Source organism: Convolutriloba macropyga, chromosome 7, assembly GCF_964194025.1.
Source record: "Convolutriloba macropyga chromosome 7, txConMacr16.3, whole genome shotgun sequence".
Taxonomy (NCBI): domain Eukaryota; kingdom Metazoa; phylum Xenacoelomorpha; order Acoela; family Convolutidae; genus Convolutriloba; species Convolutriloba macropyga.
Genome location: NC_134474.1, coordinates 62,205,763 through 62,229,135, shown reverse-complemented (window position 1 = coordinate 62,229,135; position 23,373 = coordinate 62,205,763). Strand labels below are relative to the sequence as shown.

Genomic DNA, 23,373 nt, shown 5'->3' with positions numbered 1-23,373 from the left:
ATAGAGAGAGAGAGAGAGAGGAGAGAGAGAAGAGAGAGAGGGTGAGAGAGAGAGAGGAGAGAGGGGTGGAGGGGGAGAAAGAGAGAGAGAGAGAGAGAGAGAGAGGGGAGAGGGAAAAACGCGCGCAAAAAACGGGGCACGGTGTGCCCGAAAAGCAAAAAACGGCAAAACAATGCAAGCAAAAAGCGGACACGCCCGAAAAGCAAAAAACAAAACAACGCGCGCAAAAAGCAGGCACGGCGTGCCCGAAAAGAAAAAAACGGCAAAAAACGCGCGCAAAAAACGGGGCACGGCGTGCCCGAAAAGCAAAAAACTGCAAAAAAAACGCGCGCAAAAAGCGGGCACGGTGTGCCCGAAAAGCAAAAAATGGCAAAACAACGCAAGCAAAAAGCGGACACGCCCGAAAAGCAAAAAACGACAAAACAACGCGCGCAAAAAGCAGGCACGGCGTGCCCGAAGAGAAAAAAAAACAGGGCAAAACAACGCACGCAAAAAGCGGGCACGGCGTGCCCGAAAAGCAAAAAACGGCAAAACAACGCGCGCAACAGAGCGGACAGTTTCCTTTACTTTCAAGGAGCATTGACTTTTATGAGCACTAAGAAGTGCGCTCATAAAACTCAAAACTCCTTGAAAACAAAAGAAACTGTGTGGCTTTTTTGCGTTGCAACTGTCAGATTGGCGTTCTTGGACGTCTGATGTGCACTGTTTATTCCCAGCAATGTAGAGTTTTGTGTTTGCAATGCAAACACAAAACCCTACATGAACTGAGAACAAATAGTGCACAGCGGACGACGAAGAACCCCAATCTGTCAGTAGCAACACAAAAAAGCAAACTCCTTTCGCTTTCAAGACATTTTGGATTTTATGAGCACAAAAAAAAGTGCTCATAAAATTCAAAATATCTTGAAAACGAAAGGAATTGTGCTAGTTTTTTTGCGCTTTCATTGTCGGATTGGAGTCTTTAGGCTATCTGCATTGCACACTTTGTGCGCAGCTGTGTTAAGTTTAGGACTCACATTGCAAGTCCAAAACTTAACAAAACTGAGCACAAACAGTGCAATGCAGAGAGCCTAAAAACTCCAACCTGACAGTGTCAGTGCAAAAAAACTAGCAAATGCGCTTTTCGTTTTCTGGAAGTTTTGAGTTTTGTGTGCGCGTTAAACGAGCACACAAAACTCAAAACTACGAGAAAACGAAAAGAGCAAAGAGAAGTAACCTTGAAGAATTGAAGAAGTCCCTCGGGCCCTCCAGTTGCCAGCAGTCACCGCCACCAGCCAACACCCCTCGGGTGTCGTCGCCAACTGAAACAAAAATAAAAAACTCATTAGGACAGAAACGGCAGAAGCACGAAAGGCCGAGCGGAAACGCCTAGGGGGGGGGGGGCGAGGCAAAGGAAACCAAAAGCAACACCAAAGGCTCAAGCGGCCAGAGAGCAAAGCAAAGCCTAACAGGGCAAAGCAAAACCCCTGGAACACCAACCCCTTCCCCCGAACGGAAACGGAACCCGCAAGAAAAAGAGGGGGACAGTTTCTTTTGTTTTCAAGTAGCTTTGACTTTTATGAGTAGAACGAAGTCTGCTCATAAAAATCAAAACTCCTTGAAAACAAAAGAAACTGCGGTGGCTTTTTTGCGCTGCAACTGTCAGATTGGGACTCTCGGTCGTGTGATGTGCACTTTTTGTTCCCAGTAATGTAGAGTTTTGGGTTTGCAATGCAAACACAAAACCCTACACGAACTGAGAACAAACAGTGCACAGCAGACGGCAGAGAACCCCTATCTGGCAGTAGCAACACAAAAAAGCAAATTCCTTTCGCTTTCAAGACATTTTGGATTTTATGAGCACAAAAAAACGTGCTCATAAAATTCAAAATATCTTGAAAACGAAAGGAATTGTGCTAGTTTTTTTGCGCTTTCATTGTCGGATTGGAGTCTTTAGGATATCTGCATTGCACAATTTGTGCTCAGCTGTGTTAAGTTTAGGACTCACATTGCAAGCCCAAAACGTAACAAAACTGAGCACAAACAGTGCAATGCAGAGAGCCTAAAAACTCCAGCCTGACAGTGTCAGTGCAAAAAAAACCAGCACATGCGCTTTTCGTTTTCTGGAAGTTTTGAGTTTTGTGCGCGCGTTGAACGAGCACACAGAACTCAAAACTACGAGAAAACGAAAAGAGCAAAGAGAGGAAGTTACCTTGAAGAATTGAAGAAGTCCCTCGGGCCCTCCAGTTGCCAACAGCCACCGCCACCAGCCAACACCCCTCGGGTGTCGTCGCCAACTAAAACAAAAATAAAAAACTCATTAAGACAGAAACGGCAGAAGCAGGAAAGGCCGAGCGGAAACGCCTAGGGGGGGGCGAGGCAAAGAGAACCAAAAGCAACACCAAAGGCTCAAGCGGCCAGAGAGCAAAGCAAAGCCTAACAGGGCAAAGCAAAAGCCCTGGAACACCAACCCTTTCCCCCAAACGGAAACGGAACCCGCAAGAAAAAGAGGGGGACAGTTTCTTTTGTTTTCAAGTAGCTTTGACTTTTATGAGTAGAACGAAGTCTGCTCATAAAAATCAAAACTCCTTGAAAACAAAAGAAACTGCGGTGGCTTTTTTGCGCTGCAACTGTGAGATTGGGACTCTCGGTCGTGTGATGTGCACTTTTTGTTCCCAGTAATGTAGAGTTTTGGGTTTGCAATGCAAACACAAAACCCTACACGAACTGAGAACAAACAGTGCACAGCAGACGGCAGAGAACCCCTATCTGGCAGTAGCAACACAAAAAAGCAAATTCCTTTCGCTTTCAAGACATTTTGGATTTTATGAGCACAAAAAAACGTGCTCATAAAATTCAAAATATCTTGAAAACGAAAGGAATTATGCTAGTTTTTTTGCGCTTTCATTGTCGGATTGGAGTCTTTAGGATATCTGCATTGCACACTTTGTGCTCAGCTGTGTTAAGTTTAGGACTCACAATGCAAGCCCAAAACGTAACAAAACTGAGCACAAACAGTGCAATGCAGAGAGCCTAAATACTCCAGCCTGACAGTGTCAGTGCAAAAAAACCAGCACATGCGCTTTTCGTTTTCTGGAAGTTTTGAGTTTTGTGCGCGCGTTGAACGAGCACACAGAACTCAAAACTACGAGAAAACGAAAAGAGCAAAGAGAGGAAGTTACCTTGAAGAATTGAAGAAGTCCCTCGGGCCCTCCAGTTGCCAACAGCCACCGCCACCAGCCAACACCCCTCGGGTGTCGTCGCCAACTAAAACAAAAATAAAAAACTCATTAAGACGGAAACGGCAGAAGCAGGAAAGGCCGAGCGGAAACGCCTAGGGGGGGGCGAGGCAAAGAGAACCAAAAGCAACACCAAAGGCTCAAGCGGCCAGAGAGCAAAGCAAAGCCTAACAGGGCAAAGCAAAAGCCCTGGAACACCAACCCTTTCCCCCAAACGGAAACGGAACCCGCAAGAAAAAGAGGGGGACAGTTTCTTTTGTTTTCAAGTAGCTTTGACTTTTATGAGTAGAACGAAGTCTGCTCATAAAAATCAAAACTCCTTGAAAACAAAAGAAACTGCGGTGGCTTTTTTGCGCTGCAACTGTCAGATTGGGACTCTCGGTCGTGTGATGTGCACTTTTTGTTCCCAGTAATGTAGAGTTTTGGGTTTGCAATGCAAACACAAAACCCTACACGAACTGAGAACAAACAGTGCACAGCAGACGGCAGAGAACCCCTATCTGGCAGTAGCAACACAAAAAAGCAAATTCCTTTCGCTTTCAAGACATTTTGGATTTTATGAGCACAAAAAAACGTGCTCATAAAATTCAAAATATCTTGAAAACGAAAGGAATTGTGCTAGTTTTTTTGCGCTTTCATTGTCGGATTGGAGTCTTTAGGATATCTGCATTGCACAATTTGTGCTCAGCTGTGTTAAGTTTAGGACTCACATTGCAAGTCCAAAACTTAACAAAACTGAGCACAAACAGTGCAATGCAGAGAGCCTAAAACTCCAGCCTGACAGTGTCAGTGCAAAAAAAACCAGCACATGCGCTTTTCGTTTTCTGGAAGTTTTGAGTTTTGTGCGCGCGTTGAACGAGCACACAGAACTCAAAACTACGAGAAAACGAAAAGAGCAAAGAGAGGAAGAGGAAGTAACCTTGAAGAATTGAAGAAGTCCCTCGGGCCCTCCAGTTGCCAACAGTCACCGCCACCAGCCAACACCCCTCGGTTGTCGTCGCCAACTAAATTGCCTCCTGTCGTTGCATCTTCGTTTTGTTATTGAAAAAGGCATTTATTGTATTTGCTGCGGTGTTCGTCGTTCTTCGGGTGTCTTCTGTTGTCCTCGCGTTCTCATTCTGATTCGAATTCATTTTGTTCCATGTAGCTGTCTTCTATCTTCGATTGTCTTCTGTCGTTGAATCTTCGTTGTCTGATCCAAGTATCATTTATTGTTTCTGCTGCATTTCTCATCTTTCTTCGGGTGTCTTCTGCTGTCTTTTCCTCCTCGTTTTGTATTGTATTCAAATTTTTCCTTGTAGTTGTCGTTTATCTTCGATTGCCTCCTGTCATTGCATCTTCGTTTTAATATTGAAAAAAGCATTTATTGTATTTGCTGCGGTGTTCGTCTTTCTTCGGGTGTCTTCTGTTGTCCTCGCGTTCTCATTATGATTTGAATTCATCTTGTTTCCATGTAGCTGTCTTCTATCTCCGTTTGTCTTCTTCTGTCATTGAGTCTTCGTTGCATGATCCAAGTAGCATTATTGTTTTTGCTGCATTTCTCAGCTGTCTTTGGGTGTCTTCTGCTGCAACTTCCTTTTCGTTTCGAATTGTATTCATTTTCTTCGTGCAGTTGTCGTTCATCTTCGATTGCCTCCTGTCATTGCATCTTCGTTTTTTTATTGAAAAAGCATTTAGTGTATTTGCTGCGGTGTTTGTCTTTCTTCGGGTGTCTTCTGTTGTCCTCGCGTTGTCATACTGATTTGAATTCATTTTGTTCTATGTAGCTGTCTTCTATCTTCGATTGCCTTCTGTCGTTGAATCTTCGTTGTCTGATCCAAGTATCATTTACTGTTTCTGCTGCATTTCTCATCTTTCTTCGGGTGTCTTCTGCTGTCACTTCCTCCTCGTTTCGAATTGTATTCATTCTCTTCTATGCAGTTGTCGTTTATCTTCGATTGCCTCCTGTCGTTCCATCTTCGTTTTGTTATTGAAAAAAGCATTTATTGTATTTGCTGCGGTGTTCATCTTTCTTCGGGTGTCTTCTGTTGTCCTCGCGTTGTCATTCTGATTTGAGTTCATTTTGTTCTATGTAGCTGTCTTCTATCTTCGATTGTCTTCTGTCATTGAATCTTCGTTGTCTGATCCAAGTATCATTTATTGTTTCTGCTGCATTTCTCAGCTTTCTTCGGGTGTCTTCTGCTGTCACTTCCTCCTCGTTTCGTATTGTATTCAATTTGTTCCTTGTAGTTGTCGTTTATCTTCGATTGCCTCCTGTCATTGCATCTTCGTTTTAATATTGAAAAAAGCATTTATTGTATTTGCTGCGGTGTTCGTCTTTCTTGGGGTGTCTTCTGTTGTCCTCGCGTTCTCATTCTGATTTGAATTCATCTTGTTTCCATGTAGCTGTCTTCTATCTTCGATTGTCTTCTTCTGTCATTGAGTCTTCGTTGCTTGATCCAAGTAGCATTATTGTTTTTGCTGCATTTCTCAGCTTTCTTTGGGTGTCTTCTGCTGTAACTTGCTTTTCGTTTCGAATTGTATTCATTTTCTTCGTGCAGTTCTCGTTCATCTTCGATTGCCTCCTGTCGTTGCATCTTCGTTTTGTTATTGAAAAACGCATTTAATTTATTTGCTGCGGTGTTTGTCTTTCTTCGGGTGTCTTCTGTTGTCCTCGCGTTTTCATTCTGATTCGAATTCATTTTGTTCCATGTAGCTGTCTTCTATCTTCGATTGCCTTCTGTCGTTGAATCTTCGTTGTCTGATCCAAGTATCATTTATTGTTTCTGCTGCATTTCTCATCTTTCTTCGGGTGTCTTCTGCTGTCACTTCCTCCTCGTTTCGAATTGTATTCATTCTCTTCTATGCAGTTGTCGTTTATCTTCGATTGCCTCCTGTCGTTCCATCTTCGTTTTGTTATTGAAAAAAGCATTTATTGTATTTGCTGCGGTGTTCATCTTTCTTCGGGTGTCTTCTGTTGTCCTCGCGTTGTCATTCTGATTTGAGTTCATTTTGTTCTATGTAGCTGTCTTCTATCTTCGATTGTCTTCTGTCATTGAATCTTCGTTGTCTGATCCAAGTATCATTTATTGTTTCTGCTGCATTTCTCAGCTTTCTTCGGGTGTCTTCTGCTGTCACTTCCTCCTCGTTTCGTATTGTATTCAATTTGTTCCTTGTAGTTGTCGTTTATCTTCGATTGCCTCCTGTCATTGCATCTTCGTTTTAATATTGAAAAAAGCATTTATTGTATTTGCTGCGGTGTTCGTCTTTCTTGGGGTGTCTTCTGTTGTCCTCGCGTTCTCATTCTGATTTGAATTCATCTTGTTTCCATGTAGCTGTCTTCTATCTTCGATTGTCTTCTTCTGTCATTGAGTCTTCGTTGCTTGATCCAAGTAGCATTATTGTTTTTGCTGCATTTCTCAGCTTTCTTTGGGTGTCTTCTGCTGTAACTTGCTTTTCGTTTCGAATTGTATTCATTTTCTTCGTGCAGTTCTCGTTCATCTTCGATTGCCTCCTGTCGTTGCATCTTCGTTTTGTTATTGAAAAACGCATTTAATTTATTTGCTGCGGTGTTTGTCTTTCTTCGGGTGTCTTCTGTTGTCCTCGCGTTTTCATTCTGATTCGAATTCATTTTGTTCCATGTAGCTGTCTTCTATCTTCGATTGCCTTCTGTCGTTGAATCTTCGTTGTCTGATCCAAGTATCATTTATTGTTTCTGCTGCATTTCTCATCTTTCTTCGGGTGTCTTCTGCTGTCACTTCCTCCTCGTTTCGAATTGTATTCATTCTCTTCTATGCAGTTGTCGTTTATCTTCGATTGCCTCCTGTCGTTCCATCTTCGTTTTGTTATTGAAAAAAGCATTTATTGTATTTGCTGCGGTGTTCATCTTTCTTCGGGTGTCTTCTGTTGTCCTCGCGTTGTCATTCTGATTTGAGTTCATTTTGTTCTATGTAGCTGTCTTCTATCTTCGATTGTCTTCTGTCATTGAATCTTCGTTGTCTGATCCAAGTATCATTTATTGTTTCTGCTGCATTTCTCAGCTTTCTTCGGGTGTCTTCTGCTGTCACTTCCTCCTCGTTTCGTATTGTATTCAATTTGTTCCTTGTAGTTGTCGTTTATCTTCGATTGCCTCCTGTCATTGCATCTTCGTTTTAATATTGAAAAAAGCATTTATTGTATTTGCTGCGGTGTTCGTCTTTCTTGGGGTGTCTTCTGTTGTCCTCGCGTTCTCATTCTGATTTGAATTCATCTTGTTTCCATTTAGCTGTCTTCTATCTTCGATTGTCTTCTTCTGTCATTGAGTCTTCGTTGCTTGATCCAAGTAGCATTATTGTTTTTGCTGCATTTCTCAGCTTTCTTTGGGTGTCTTCTGCTGTAACTTGCTTTTCGTTTCGAATTGTATTCATTTTCTTCGTGCAGTTCTCGTTCATCTTCGATTGCCTCCTGTCGTTGCATCTTCGTTTTGTTATTGAAAAACGCATTTAATTTATTTGCTGCGGTGTTTGTCTTTCTTCGGGTGTCTTCTGTTGTCCTCGCGTTTTCATTCTGATTCGAATTCATTTTGTTCCATGTAGCTGTCTTCTATCTTTGATTGTCTTCTGTCGTTGAATCTTCGTTGTCTGATCCAAGTATCATTTATTGTTTCTGCTGCATTTCTCATCTTTCTTCGGGTGTCTTCTGCTGTCACTTCCTCCTCGTTTCGTATTGTATTCAATTTGTTCCTTGTAGTTGTCGTTTATCTTCGATTGCCTCCTGTCATTGCATCTTCGTTTTTTATTGAAAAAAGCATTTATTGTATTTGCTGCGGTGTTTGTCTTTCTTCGGGTGTCTTCTGTTGTCCTCAAGTTGTCATACTGATTTGAATTCATTTTGTTCTATGTAGCTGTCTTCTATCTTCGATTGCCTTCTTCTGTCGTTGAATCTTCGTTGTCTGATCCAAGTATCATTTACTGTTTCTGCTGCATTTCTCATCTTTCTTCGGGTGTATTCTGCTGTCACTTCCTCCTCGTTTCGAATTGTATTCATTCTCTTCTATGCAGTTGTCGTTTATCTTCGATTGCCTCCTGTCGTTCCATCTTCGTTTTGTTATTGAAAAAAGCATTTATTGTATTTGCTGCGGTGTTCTTCCTTCTTCGGGTGTCTTCTGTTGTCCTCACGTTGTCATACTGATTTGAATTCATTTAGTTCTATGTAGCTGTCTTCTATCATCGATTGTCTTCTTCCGTCGTTGAATCTTCGTTGTCTCATCAAAATATCATTTACTGTTTCTGCTGCATTTCTCATCTTTCTTCGGGTGTCTTCTGCTGTCACTTCCTCCTCGTTTCGAATTGTATTCATTTTCTTCTATGCAGTTGTCGTTTATCTTCGATTGCCTCCTGTCGTTGCATCTTCGTTTTGTTATTGAAAAAAGCATTTATTGTATTTGCTGCGGTGTTCGTCTTTCTTCGGGTGTCTTCTGTTGTCCTCGCGTTCTCATTCTGATTCGAATTCATTTTGTTCCATGCAGCTGTCTTCTATCTTCGATTCTCTTCTGTCGTTGAATCTTCGTTTGATCCAAGTATCATTTACTGTTTCTGCTGCATTTCTCATCTTTCTTCGGGTGTCTTCTGCTGTCACTTCCTCCTCGTTTCGAATTGTATTCATTTTCTTCTATGCAGTTGTCGTTTATCTTCGATTGCCTCCTGTCGTTGGATCTTCGTTTTGTTATTGAAAAAAGCATTTATTGTATTTGCTGCGGTGTTCGTCTTTCTTCGGGTGTCTTCTGTTGTCCTCGCGTTCTCATTCTGATTCGAATTCATTTTGTTCCATGTAGCTGTCTTCTATCTTCGATTGTCTTCTGTCGTTGAATCTTCGTTGTCTGATCCAAGTATCATTTACTGTTTCTGCTGCATTTCTCATCTTTCTTCGGGTGTCTTCTGCTGTCACTTCCTCGTTTCGAATTGTATTCATTTTCTTCTATGCAGTTGTCGTTTATCTTCGATTGCCTCCTGTCGTTGCATCTTCGTTTTGTTATTGAAAAAAGCATTTATTGTATTTGCTGCGGTGTTCTTCTTTCTTCGGGTGTCTTCTGTTGTCCTCGCGTTGTCAATCTGATTTGAATTCATTTTGTTCTATGTAGCTGTCTTCTATCTTCGATTGTCTTCTTCCGTCGTTGAATCTTCGTTGTCTCATCCAAGTATCATTTATTGTTTCTGCTGCATTTCTCATCTTTCTTCGGGTGTCTTCTGCTGTCACTTCCTCCTCGTATCGAATTGTATTCATTTTCTTCTATGCAGTTGTCGTTTATCTTCGATTGCCTCCTGTCGTTGCATCTTCGTTTTGTTATTGAAAAAAGCATTTATTGTATTTGCTGCGGTGTTCGTCTTTGTTCGGGTGTCTTCTGTTGTCCTCGCGTTCTCATTCTGATTCGAATTCATTTTGTTCCATGTAGCTGTCTTCTATCTTCGATTGTCTTCTGTCGTTGAATCTTCGTTGTCTGATCCAAGTATCATTTACTGTTTCTGCTGCATTTCTCATCTTTCTTCGGGTGTCTTCTGCTGTCACTTCCTCGTTTCGAATTGTATTCATTTTCTTCTATGCAGTTGTCGTTTATCTTCGATTGCCTCCTGTCGTTGCATCTTCGTTTTGTTATTGAAAAAAGCATTTATTGTATTTGCTGCGGTGTTCTTCTTTCTTCGGGTGTCTTCTGTTGTCCTCGCGTTGTCAATCTGATTTGAATTCATTTTGTTCTATGTAGCTGTCCTCTATCTTCGATTGTCTTCTTCCGTCGTTGAATCTTCGTTGTCTCATCCAAGTATCATTTATTGTTTCTGCTGCATTTCTCATCTTTCTTCGGGTGTCTTCTGCTGTCACTTCCTCCTCGTATCAAACTGCATTCATTTTCTTCTATGCAGTTGTCGTTTATCTTCGATTGCCTCCTGTCGTTGCATCTTCGTTTTGTTATTGAAAAAAGCATTTATTGTATTTGCTGCGGTGTTCGTCTTTGTTCGGGTGTCTTCTGTTGTCCTCGCGTTCTCATTCTGATTCGAATTCATTTTGTTCCATGTAGCTGTCTTCTATCTTCGATTGTCTTCTGTCGTTGAATCTTCGTTGTCTGATCCAAGTATCATTTACTGTTTCTGCTGCATTTCTCCGAGTATCTTCTGCTGTCACTTCCTCCTCGTTTCGAATTGTATTCATTTTCTTCTATGCAGTTATCGTTTATCTTCGATTGCCTCCTGTCGTTGCATCTTCGTTTTGTTATTGAAAAAAGCATTTATTGTATTTGCTGCGGTGTTCTTATTTCTTCGCGTGTCTTCTGTTGTCCTCGCGTTGTCATTCTGATTTGAATTCATTTTGTTCTATATAGCTGTCTTCTAACTTCGATTGTCTTCTTCTGTCGTTTAGTCTTCGTTGCCTGATCCAAGTAGCATTATTGTTTTTTTGCATTTCTCAGAACACAATAAACAAAACCAGAACACAATTAATCAGAACACAATAATCAAGTAGTCTATGAACAAGTAAACAATAAACAATCAAAAACAGAACGAATAAATTTGAACAGTTTTTTCCGATTAGATAACTTTTTTTTTGTTTTTTTTTTGTTTTTCTCTTTCATATGAGCATTAAAAACTCATAAGGTGGTAAACTCTAATAATTAAGGTCAGATATTAACAAACTGAATGGTTCCAAGTTGAAGAGAATAAAGAAATCGGGAAAATAAACAAAAATAAATAACTTTTCTCCGATTAGATAATTTCTTTTGAGATTTATTATTAACATTTTTCTTTTTTTTCAATAACTTAAAGCAAAAATTAGCACCGATATTAACCAGAATCACGATAAACAAGTAGTCTATGAACAAGTAAACAATAAACAATTAAAAACAAAACGAATAACTTTGAACAGTTTTTTCCGATTAGATAATTTTTTTTTGGTTTTTTTGTTTTTCTGTTTCATATGAGCATTAAACACTCAAAAGGTGGTAAATTCTAATAATTAAGGTCAGATATTAACAAATTGAAGGGTTCCAAGTTGAAGAGAATAAAGAAATTGGGAAAACAAACAAAAATAAATAACTTTTCTCCGATTAGATAATATTTTTTGAGATTTATTATTTTAACATTTTTCTTTTTTTTCAATAACTTAAAGCAAAAATTAGCACCGATATTAACCAGAATCAAGATAAACAAGTAGTCTATGAACAAGTAAACAATAAACAATTAAAAACAAAACGAATAACTTTGAACAGTTTTTTCCGATTAGATAATTTTTTTTTTGGTTTTTTTGATTTTCTGTTTCATATGAGCATTAAACACTCATAGGGTGGTAAATTCTAATAATTAAGGTCAGATATTAACAAATTGAAGGGTTCCAAGTTGAAGAGAATAAAGAAATTGGGAAAATAAACAAAAATAAATAACTTTTCTCCGATTATATAATATTTTTTGAGATTTATTATTTTAACATTTTTCTTTTTTTTTCAATAACTTAAAGCAAAAATTAGCACCGATATTAACCAGAATCACGATAAACAAGTAGTCTATGAACAAGTAAACAATAAACAATTAAAAACAAAACGAATAACTTTGAACAGCTTTTTCCGATTAGATAATTTTTTTTTGGTTTTTTTTTTGTTTTTCTGTTTCATATGAGCATTAAAAACTCATAAGGTAGTAAACTCCATTAAATTATGGCCGATATTAGCAAACAAAAAGTTTCGGATAATAAGGAAATTAGAAAATAAAGGAATCTAATTGCCAAGTTTGAAACGTTGCGTTATTATTCTAAGGAACAGAGCAAGCACTCGCTTTTTGCCATCCTCATTTAAGTGAACATTGTCTCGAGTGTGTTCCTTAAGGAAATGATTCGAGTGGACTTTTCGTGGCCCAACGTAGCGCTGTCCTTCATACCATTGAATAAAATTGTTAGTTTCCTTTATTACATCATATGCCACATCAGGTCGGGCGACTAAGCCAACTACCGCGACTTCTACGTTTTTAATCCGGAGATGATCAGCAAAACCACAAATCCGAGCTGCTGTTGTTACTGGATACTCTGGCCTCAGCCACAGCTTGGTAGGATGTTCACTCACATCATTGTTGCCGAGGAACACTATACAGTGGGTGAAGTTTGAACAAAATTCTACGTCCTCTGAGTCTAAAAACTTTGCACGCATGCCGGGCCTGCATCTAGTTGTAACGCTGAATGTTTGAAGAAGAGGATCACGATTGATGTCATCAATTAGTTTTACCAGATTACTGTCCCCAACAATCACAATAGAGGGTCTAAACAGAAAAGAGTTGATAAATATAAAAGAGCTGGCCCTGAAGCGCAGCTAAAACCTACCCTCCCTTACAGTAGTGCTAAAAGCCAAAAAAAAAAATTAAAAAGCTGGCCCTGTAAGCGCAGCTCAAAAAAAAGCTGGCCCTGTCAGCGCAGCTCAAAAAAAAGCTGGCCCTGTAAGCGCAGCTTGAAAAAAACTTACGAGAAAACTTATTGATATTGACGCTAAAAAAACTAATTGTGCTCAAAACCTTCTCGAATTGAGCTAACAAAAACTTGATTTTCCTCATTTAAAACCACTGTTTTATTACAAATATTTTTGACGGGAATTATTTCCAAATCATTAAGCCCAAAAAGCTCAAAGATGAAACCAAACGAATTTTGTTTCCCCAAGATATTCGATTCTCTACAATATTTTGCAGCCTTCCCGACAGCAAAAATTCCATCATCATTTGAAAAATAGGTTTCCACTCTAAAAAACCGCGAGTCTGACAAGCACAAAATACACTCACCCAAATTTTTTCCTATTCTTGAGTAGGATAAAGATGCAAAGCACTGACCGTAAGGCGTTACATATCGTGAGAAAAAAAACTCAACATTTTTGTCTTGGCAAAACTTTTTAATATCGTCAGTCACTAATGTCAGACCTTTTAAACATTGCTCATGTTTTTCGTGGATGATATCATCGAAAGACGCTTGATGCTTAATGAAATGTTCAACGATAGCCTCTGGTCCTTTAACAGTTCCTTGGACAGCGCTAAGAAGACCGTGGTTTGCGGACTCAAAACAGAACGCAGAAAACATCCAAAGGGGTCCACTCCTCCTTACCTGCTCTGCCAGGTGTCTCATTGTATGAAAATTAAAGGACTGGGATTCAATGCCATAAAGTTCAACGAAATTTTCAAAAAACAAATTGATGAGACTTTCAGCTTGCTCTATTTTTTGCTCGTCTACGTTTTTGTCCGACAGCAGTCTAATGGCCATGCTTAACGTGCAGAAACTTTCGTAAATCCCCCTCCGAGCAGGTATCTTAAAAAAAATAAGTGGACCCACGTGAAAAAAAAGAGCTTAAAGTCAAAAGCTTTCCAAAATTTGATTTCGTGTAGAGATCTTGTTCTATGCTGTATATCAAACGGAATTTTTATTAAACTAAGTAGTCGTTCAGCCCGCTGAAACAAATTTCCTTTTGCTAAAGAAATTAGAACTTTTGATAAAACTTTTCCAGTTCCTAAAAAAACTTGATGCATAGGATCTATTGGGCAGCACCAAGGCAGGTCTATGAGCTTTACTAGAGGAGTTTGAGACTTAACGCCGGATTGTGAAACTTTTTTTTGCTCAGCAATCAAACCACTTGCTTTAAAATCAAGAGACTCGCGCAATTTAAATGCCTTTTTTACTGGGAACAGCATTCTGTGGCTCTCGTAAAAACCTCTCGTATAGCAGTGCGGACACGAAGAGTAGCCATTAAACTGATTCATGCACAAAACACAAGCTTTTGCAGGCATGTCGGCAACCAAAGATCTTACCCGAAACTCGACTACCCCCAAACAATCAACCGACAATTTTGCATCAATAAGTGACTCTAATTCAAAACAAACCAGTTGGAACAATTTTGTAAAATCTGGCTTAAACTTGCCATGCCAAAGGCCCAAGAGACAAAGGTTAGAGAATGCTAATCTCAGTTTAGGAGGTAGGTTAAAAACTTGTAGCCAGATGGGCCAAACTGCTAATTTTGTTGATTTGAAAACCGGTGCACCGTCAATATTTAGAACAATCTGCACCTCAGGCCGACGAAAAGAGTCCCAATGCGTGGACCAAGAGCAATCGTTATTCCAGGAATTTAATACATATTGAGCATTTCTAGTCAAAACTCTTTCAATTTGCGTTTTGATATCTACACAGCAAAATTGAGCATTGCCGAAATCAATTAGACTTAGGGTTGGTAAATGGGGACGGACAAGTTTTGCATTTATATTATTAGGCACTGGTAAACTTTTTGAAATAAGTTTAAGCATGTCGGCACGAGCTGCCTTGGAAAATTTATGAGTTTCACATAAGCTTTCGAACTCTTTGAAAAAATTTTCTGTTGATGTTTGCGACCCTGCAAAAAGTGGCAATCCTTCCTCCTGAAACAAAGAAACTTTATCAGGCTCAAAAAGAGGAACATTCTCTTCTTCAGCTTCTATTAGGTCTAATCTTACTGGAGTAGTGCTTAGGTTGATCGTTAAATGATCCTGATGGCTTGGAGAATTGTCCTCCAACGGTTCTACGCAACTTAGAGAAAAAGAGGGCTTTTCTTTTTGGGCTATTGGGGTACTTTGTTTAACAGGACTGAGTGATAATTCAATTTCACCAAAAACTGATTCGTATGACAGCGATTGATCCTTATTTTCAGTATTTCCTATTAGGGGACCGTATAGCACGCGCCTTGGTGGTAGCTTTTCAATAAAAATTTTTCTCACTGGTGTTACAGGTGTTTCGACTTTCTCCAACTTGAGGTTTTTTGGTGTGAGAACTTTTCCACAGTCAAGAAATTTTCTTTTCCGTGCGGGCTCAGGATCTTTGGGGCACGGGTCACCATGTTCAATTTTGTGAGGGCACAAGCAATCAATATTAAATCTTCCAAAAAAATGCCTATTATAGAAAACACTAAGCTCTTCGCCGGCTCGTATATCTCGTTTCGCAACACAGAGAACTATTTTTCCACATTGTTTGTATTCAACATTTGGTTTACAGGACGCATTTATAAACGAAATTGGGCCTAACATCATCCACTGGCTATTTTTATACGAGCTATACAAAATTGAGACGTCATTAAAGCCTTCAACAATCTCATGATCTAGAATTTCAGCCAAAAAACCTATTACTCCGTTTAACGGAAGACCTTTCGCAGTGTCGTTTTTAGCAAACAGTCCGATTTGAGCAAAGTTTTCACTTGGAATATAATTTACCTTTTTATACTCAACCGAGAGCATACTTTTACCGTATTCACCGTCAAGAAAACCATGCAAATCATTAAGGCCACTAGTTTCCTGTAGTTGCTCCTCAACAACAACTTTGTGAGAGTGAATTCCATCTTTATCAAGCCACTGATTCGTCAAGAGTGAATCCAATTTTGCTAGATGCCGCCAACTGATTTGCGACCTCGCAAAGTTTTTGCTAGCAGAAAGGTAGAATTTCAAGTTGCATTGACTCATTTCTGTCTGTAATAAATAGAGTAATAATTAGATAGGCAGTCGATCGGAACAAAAAATTTTCTTTACTGATTAACAATGTTTTGCCTGAGTCCAACTGCTCGCAGAAAAACATGTAAAATCCTCAGGGAACACTTTAATTAAAATTTGAAGTTGAACAAAAGAAATATGACTGCAAAAATTATGATCTTCAAGGGGTCTGAACTCAATTATGACAACAATGTTGCGTCCCTTTCAGAGCGCAAACAAGAACATGAGGTACATATGAAAACAAAATACTCGTGCACGCATTTTATGACATATTACAAATAGAACAAGCCAAAAAAATTAAAATATGCGTCCCAGAGATAACTGCAGCAATTTATTTAGCAGGGGGCTCATTGGAATTTCGACTATCATTTCTTTCTCGAATTCCTAAAGCGTTTGCACCGTCACGAACACGTCCAAGTGCATACACGCTATCGCCGCAGAAACGTTTTACAGCCTCTAAAACAGGACAAATCTTTTAGTTAACCGGCCAGAAAATCAGAAAACCACCTAGATGATAAAAATTTACAACATATGCTCAAGTTACGTTATTATCTTAGCGTGTCTGCTGACTACTATTTCTCGAAAAAGTTAAACGACCTAATAGAAACCAACATCTCATTAAGTTAGGAAACATCCGAAAGTTCTCTGTTGACCATAGTTACTGAAAGTCAAACCCCTAAAGAAGTCTTGGTCCTCCTCTGAGGCTGGAGCACGCCCCTCAATGGGTTCTCTTTGAGGAAACCAACAAGTTCTCATCCTCTCCTCTTGAGTCAATATCATACGATTCAGGTGCCTGCCAAAACCAGCATAATCATCCCTTGTCCCCTTGAAGGCCAGAAGATTTTTTCCCTTGTACATCAACGTACTGGAAGCAATTTTTCTGCGTTTCTCCGCTTCTGTGGTATTCTGAAGAAATTTTAAATTCAGCCACAACCATTTTGGTTTTGAGACGACACAAAAAAAATCCAAGACAACTTTAAGTGCTAAAATTAAAGAGAACGAAATAGACTAACAATTTGACGAAGTTTGTTAGATATCTCAAGCATTTGATTCCTTGCATCTAGTTCAAGTTTGTTGCTGCGCCTCAAGGCTTCTTCTAAGCCCTTCAAACTGTCTATACAAGATTTATTCTTGTCTAGTCGGAAACGCTCTTTTTGTGGTTGTCTCTTAAAAAAAGGATATTAATGAAAACCTGCTAATGAGTTGTTTAAAACAAGATGAAACATCATTACATTATGAGCAGTTCCATTTGTATAAGCGCTAGCTACACAAACGACCTCAGTCTCGTTATCTTTGCTTGCCATAAGTCTAAAAAAATTAAAGCAATATGAAAAGGGTCAAATTTTAGGTCATAACAAACTAAAGTCACAGCTTAAAACAAGCTTAAAACGTTGGCTCAAGAGAGTGATAAATGACGTCACGCGCGCAAACGAGGTCATTCAAAAGTCAATCGTTCGGCTTTACTGTGTGAGCAAATGTTAGGGGAAAAAGATAGTCAGACTACGAAACAAAAAACCATGAGCATCGCAATATAGCTCCGTTCAGGTTACTGCTATAACAATTATGATAAATTTCGAGTTACTCAAATCAATTATTACAGAAATTTTGCGTCCCTGTCGGAGCGCTAACAAGATCACGCACGCAATTCAGTGAAATTCCATGAACGAATAAAAAAGCAGATTTGAAGTGATTGTGACGTCAAATGGTTGCAACAAAAATCTTGACAACAAAACACTTGAAGAACGCCAGTAATATCCTAAAATAGGACTTTGAGGTTATTAAAAAGATAAGCATGATCAATACAAATATTAGCTCAAGAGTTCGTTGCGCATCATAACAAATAGAAATAAAAACAGAGTTTTTGAAAATGACACATTCTTACTGGTTGCAAAATGAGTTAATAGAGGAAAGAGCATGAACAGAATCACCAATTAAAGGTTTTAGTGTCCCTGACAGAGCACTATGATTTTTTATGAGAATCACCAGCATCATTACTAGTAGGGTCTAAATTTTCTTTGTCAATGTCTTTCTGCTCAGACCTCCTTTTTCTTCTTTGAAAATCTATTCCTTGCTGATTAACGTGCTTCAATATGGCTCGGTAACTCTCCTCATTAAACTGGTCCTTCATGTGAAATTTCATTGCTTTTCTGAGGTAACCCGCTCTTTCTTCGTCAGCTGGAACCCTTTCTTTTGATCGATCCAACTGCTTCTTTGGATCGACGCAGTATTTAATGCGCTCCTCCTCGGTCCACAAACGATTGGCGATCGCTAATGCCATTTCCCGGAAACTATTGCCCCCTAACTTTAACAGATCGGTTCCTTCAAACAAAAGGACATCAAGAGCTCCTACAACTTCATCTTCATCGCCAACTTCCGTCTCACGGTTTGCTTGATTGCTTTGACGCAGCCTACTGATTTCTTCAATCGCTTTTTTTGAGAAAGTCATGAATTGAGCCAAGATTTGGTCGCTGGCGTCCAGTCTTGCGGATATTCTTGTCATCAGATGACGAAACTGATCCCAAGAAAATTGCTTAAACAGAAAACCAGATTTTAGAAAATAAATTGTTCAGAAACCTTGAACTTACGTCTACATTTAGAGACACGATCATCTAGTGATTGCAGCTACTTTTGAGGGCCAAAAACAATAACGGTATTTTGCTAAGTGCAGGTTTTATCGGTTAACTTCTTTTCCGGAAAACTTTTCAAGTAATTTAGGGCGGTTAAAAAGATGCGTCCCATGAAGAGCGCTATCTTCTCAAATCTAGTCTCACCTCGTCACTGTTTGATACTGAGCCGCTGCAATGGCCATTGCATTCCTTATTTGAAGCTCCATTCGCTTGGTCTTTCAACTGCTCCTTTCTTACTAATTCGTCAATCATATCGAGTGAGAAGTCGGGTTCATCAGCAACTTCATCGCCGAACAACTCAATATCTTTTCGTAGTTTTGGGTATTTACCTTTTTTCGGTTCCTCATTCTCATCTTCAGCTACCCTAGGTCTATCTCCAACTAAGTCGTCGATGACTTTTTGGGTGTCTATCAACTTCGGGTCAATTCCATCATCTCTCAACCTAGAGAGCTCTCTAATTGTTTTGTTCATCAAGGGTTCCTTACCCTGCACTTTAAATTCACCTTCTAAATGGAACTTTGTGTCATTTCCCCTGGTGCATTCAATCCACACCATATTGCCTTCATCCAATGAAATTTTAGCCGAATTTTTCATTCCAGGGGGCCACCTTGGACTGTTTGCCTTCAGTTTCACGTAACTACTGTCGAAGGTGAAGTAAAAAATGCATGCCCAGTCATGAGGGATTTCCACGTCCTCTAGTGGGGTTACGTTCAGGAGCTTCTCTTTCTCAATTACCCGTTCTGAACGCTTTCGAGTTTCACTAAAAAAGTTTTTTTCACAAAAGTAAACCAAAGATATAAGAAGTGACAATGCGCCAAACCCAAAAAAGATAGACAAATGGAACACCAGTCCTTTAATAGACCTCTAGAATTTTTGTATTAGAATTGGACTATCAATTCTAAGACAAATGAGGTTTACAAGGAGAAAGCACTAAAAGAGTTTTAAAGTTGAAATTCGAAATCGAAAACTAATACTCAAGAATTAGGGCAAATAAATTTGCCACTACTTAGATGCACCCTATTGATCTTCAACTAGTAAATGTTCATAAAATTTAGTCCCATAAGTGAGATCAGAAGTCAATTTTTTTAGTGGGGTAAGTCACGCAATTGACATGGAAGCAGAAATGACGTCAAGTACACAATTTTCACTGCAAAGCAGTAGAAGTCACTGAGGTTATTGAAAAAGTCAATTCCAAGAAACCAGGTCGTAAGAATCGTCGATGGAGACGACGAATTAAAAAAAACCACGATGTCCCAATAATAGCCGCTATCGCTTCGCGGTTAGTAAGTACTGAATATAAAAGTTTCTCATTTCGTTCTATTATGGTAATGTCAAATCAAGGGTCATTATGGTCTGGGACGGTCTTTTTTGACGTCTTTTCGATCTGTCACAGTTTTTTCAGACGTGACACAGGGTCTGGTAATGCATATTCCCTTTCGGGAATGTAGCTTCACACGTCAATTTGGCCTGGAATTGTCTTCACAGACGTCAATTCGGCCTGGTACGGTGATGTCAGATTCAGCGTCATATTGGTCTGGGAAGGTCTTGTCAGACATCAATTCCGTCTGTGACAGTATTTTCCAAGGCGGAAAGTAGCTATGTACAGATTCAGCTTGCGTTCAAAACGTTCCTAAGTTCAGACTCGTGGGTATATGTGCGCATGTCAAGACTTCCGTGTGTTCAAGTTTGCCTATGAGGGAACTTTTGTTTGTTCAAAGTTGCTTATGTATAGACTTTCATGCGTTCATTCTTGTTTCCAGTCTGTGTAATAATAAACGCAGGATGCCTCCCTTGGGTAGTTTCCTAATCTGGACATATGTACTTTGGGACCTCAGCCTGGGTATTTTTGGTCTGTTACGGGTATGTCAGCTCAAGCATCATTTAGTATGGGACGGTCTTGTCAGGCATCAATTCCGCCTGGAACTGTCTGAACAGAGGTAATATTGGTCTGACATCATCAGCTGATACCATATAGACTGTTTCGTTACACCTGATTTTCTGATTTCAAAATCTGAATAGTTAAGTACTGAATGTGAGAGTTTAAATATTCAGATTTTGAAATCAGAAAATCAGGTGTAACAAAACAGTCTATATGGCATCAGCTGATGATGTCCGACCAATATTACCTCTGTTCAGAGAGTTCCAGGCGTAATTGATGCCTGACGAGACCGTCCCATACTAAATGATGCTTGAGCTGACATACCCGTAACAGACTAAAAATACCCAGGCTGAGGTCCCAAAGTACATATGTCCAGATTAGGAAACTACACAAGGGAGGCATCCTGCGTTTATTATTACACAGTCTGGAAACAAAAATGAACGCATGAAAGTCTATACATAAGCAACTTTGAACAAACAAAAGTTCCTACATAGGCAAACTTGAACACACGGAAGTCTTGACATGCGCACATATACCCACGAGTCTGAACTTAGGAACGTTTTGAACGCAAGCTGAATCTGTACATAGCTACTTTCCGCCTTGGAAAATACTGTCACAGACGGAATTGATGTCTGACAAGACCTTCCCAGACCAATATGACGCTGAATCTGACATCACCGTACCAGGCCGAATTGACGTCTGTGAAGACAATTCCAGGCCAAATTGACGTGTGAAGCTACATTCCCGAAAGGGAATATGCATTACCAGACCCTGTGTCACGTCTGAAAAAACTGTGGCAGATCGAAAAGACGTCTGAAAAGACCGTCCCAGACCATAATGACCCTTGATTTGACATCATCGTACCAGACCGAAATGAAGTCTGTTAAGACCATTCCAGGCCAAAATGACCTGTGAAAGTACATTCCCGAAGGGGAATAGCCACTACCAGACCGCACCAGACCTAGGTGACTTCTGGAAAAACTGTCAGAGACCGAAATGACCTCTGACAAGACCGCTCCAGACCAAAATGACCCTCGATTTGACATCACCGTACCAGACCGAAATGACGTCTGTTAAGACCATTCCAGGCCAAAATGACCTTTGAAAGTACATTCCCGAAGGGGAATATCCATTACCAGACCGCACCAGACCTAGGTGACTTCTGGAAAAACTGTCAGAGACCGAAATGACCTCTGACAAGACCGCTCCAGACCAAAATGACCCTCGACTTGACATCACCGTACCAGACCGAAATGACGTCTGTTAAGACCATTCGAGGCCAAAATGACCTTTGAAAGTACATTCCCGAAGGGGAACATACATTACCAGACCGCGCCAGACCCAAGTGACTTCTGGAAAAACTGTCAGAGACCGAAATGACCTCTGACAAGACCACTCCAGACCAAAATGACCCTCGATTTGACATCACCGTACCAGACCGAAATGACGTCTGTTAAGACCATTGCAGGCCAAAATGACCTTTGAAAGTACATTCCCGAAGGGGAATATACATTACCAGACCGCGCCAGACCCAGGTGACTTCTGGAAAAACTGTCAGAGACCGAATTGACCTCTGACAAGACCGTCCCCAGACCGAAGGTCGGGATAAGGGTCTTTCAAGGCTTTACCCTATTACCTTTACTAAACAGCTTTAACTCACTTCTTTCCTTGCTTGGGTTGACTCATTTTCTTCCTTCTTTGAACTGTAGAAGTCTTCGATCTGTTACAATCAAACAATCTGAAATAATTAACGGGTATTCTGCTGGCATTACTAAAAACAACAACAACAACAACAATAAAGGGCCATGTACACCATCCGGCATCGATGGATGTGTACACCAATCGGCATCGATGGGTGTGTACACCATCCGGCATCGATGGATCACTCCAAGCTGTGAGACCGAAGGGAATGCCAGTAATGGGCGAATTACTGGCATTACTCAACATTAAAACATCCCCTCTTCACCCATATTCACTCATATACGTTGTATTCACTCATTGTATTAGTACGTTGTATTCACCCTTTACTGTATTCCTCCTTTACAGAGAGAGAAAGAAGTGACGCTAGCATGTTCCAGTATTCGGCCCCCGATCACATTCGAAAATATCAAATCAGATTTAATTCAATAAAGGGTACGTTTACATTTGCGCAACGTCCGGCAGCGCTTGCAACATGCTTCAGTTCGTTCACTCATGTATATTCCGCTCAGGTGTGCATGGATGCAAGTCTACAAGCAGTAAATAACGTCCTCCGGATGGGCGAATCGAGTGAAGGTACCTGATTTTGAAGTTTTGCTAAAACTTATATCATTGGAAAGCTCTCGTTAAGGCGAACCGGATGGGCTAAGTGCCACCTCGCAATTCGATCGGCAACACATTTAAAAATGCGTTTTAAGGTAATTTATAAGATCCGACTTGGGGGTCCGAAATTTGGAACTCTGCACCCTCGGGATGTATCGACACGTAACAGGTTTCTGAAATGGCCCAAAATCGAAATTTTCGAGGTACGGGCCGGGAAAACAGCTATAACTCCTCAACCAGAGCACTGTTTTGAAAAAGAAAAACTGTTCTGAACTCAGGAGATAATAAGCTTGAACATGATATAACCCATATTGCGTATATCTCCGGAAAAAAATTGACGATTTTCAGCTCAGAGGGTCAAAATCGATGAAATTTGGCTTTTCACGAAAAATGCTTAAAAAAAGCTACCGAATTGCATTTTGTTCAATAAGCTATTTATATATTCGTAACGAGCATAAAAAGGGCTTTAAAATGAGCTATAATAACCTAGAAAAGACTTCCTGGATAAAAAGTTATTCAACAATGAACCTTTGATTTGTCGTTTTTTTCAACGATTTTCATCAAAAGTTGGAGTCGCTCAAAGCAAAAATAAAGTGTGAAATTGAACAAAACTATATTATTATTATATATATTCGCAATCCTCATATAATAAGCTAAATTTTTTGCTGTAGAAATATTAGTTTAAAGGGCTGTGTAAAAAAGTATTAGCCGAAGATTCGCGTTTTGAGGTCATTTTTTTGGCTAAATGTGAGAACTTTTCTAAATAAATTAATATTTTGCCGGAATACATACATACATCATTACATTTCTGCAAAGCCCATTAAACAAGCTTTAATTTAAGCTATAGCAGTTAATTTTTCCTTCAATGTACGAAAAGTTAT

The 23,373-nt window shown here is 39.8% G+C and overlaps 2 protein-coding genes across 4 annotated transcripts in view; one reads left to right on the top strand and one right to left on the bottom strand.

The window, feature by feature from the left end:
• Positions 1-23,373, top strand: part of LOC142343227 (septin-2-like) — a 332,083-nt gene that overhangs the window by 265,612 nt on the left and 43,098 nt on the right. The window lies entirely within an intron of this gene.
• Positions 17,646-22,366, bottom strand: LOC142343098 (uncharacterized). The gene is made up of 4 exons (XM_075394785.1): positions 22,335-22,366; positions 21,852-21,962; positions 18,457-19,072; positions 17,646-18,215 (listed from the first exon to the last, which is right to left on the bottom strand). The coding sequence occupies exons 1-4, from the start codon at positions 22,364-22,366 to the stop codon at positions 17,646-17,648; spliced, it is 1,329 nt and encodes a 442-aa protein (XP_075250900.1).

Bases quoted from the DNA above. Each gene is read 5' to 3' on its own strand.
- LOC142343098 (XM_075394785.1), bottom strand. From the start codon at position 22,366: ATGTTGCAAGCGCTGCCGGACGTTGCGCAAAT. The intron at 19,073-21,851 runs GTGAGTTAAAGC...AAACTTTTTTAG, and splicing joins CAACCCAAGCAAGGAAAGAA to TGAAACTCGAAAGCGTTCAG. The intron at 18,216-18,456 runs GTGAGACTAGAT...TTTCTGTTTAAG, and splicing joins CAGTATCAAACAGTGACGAG to CAATTTTCTTGGGATCAGTT.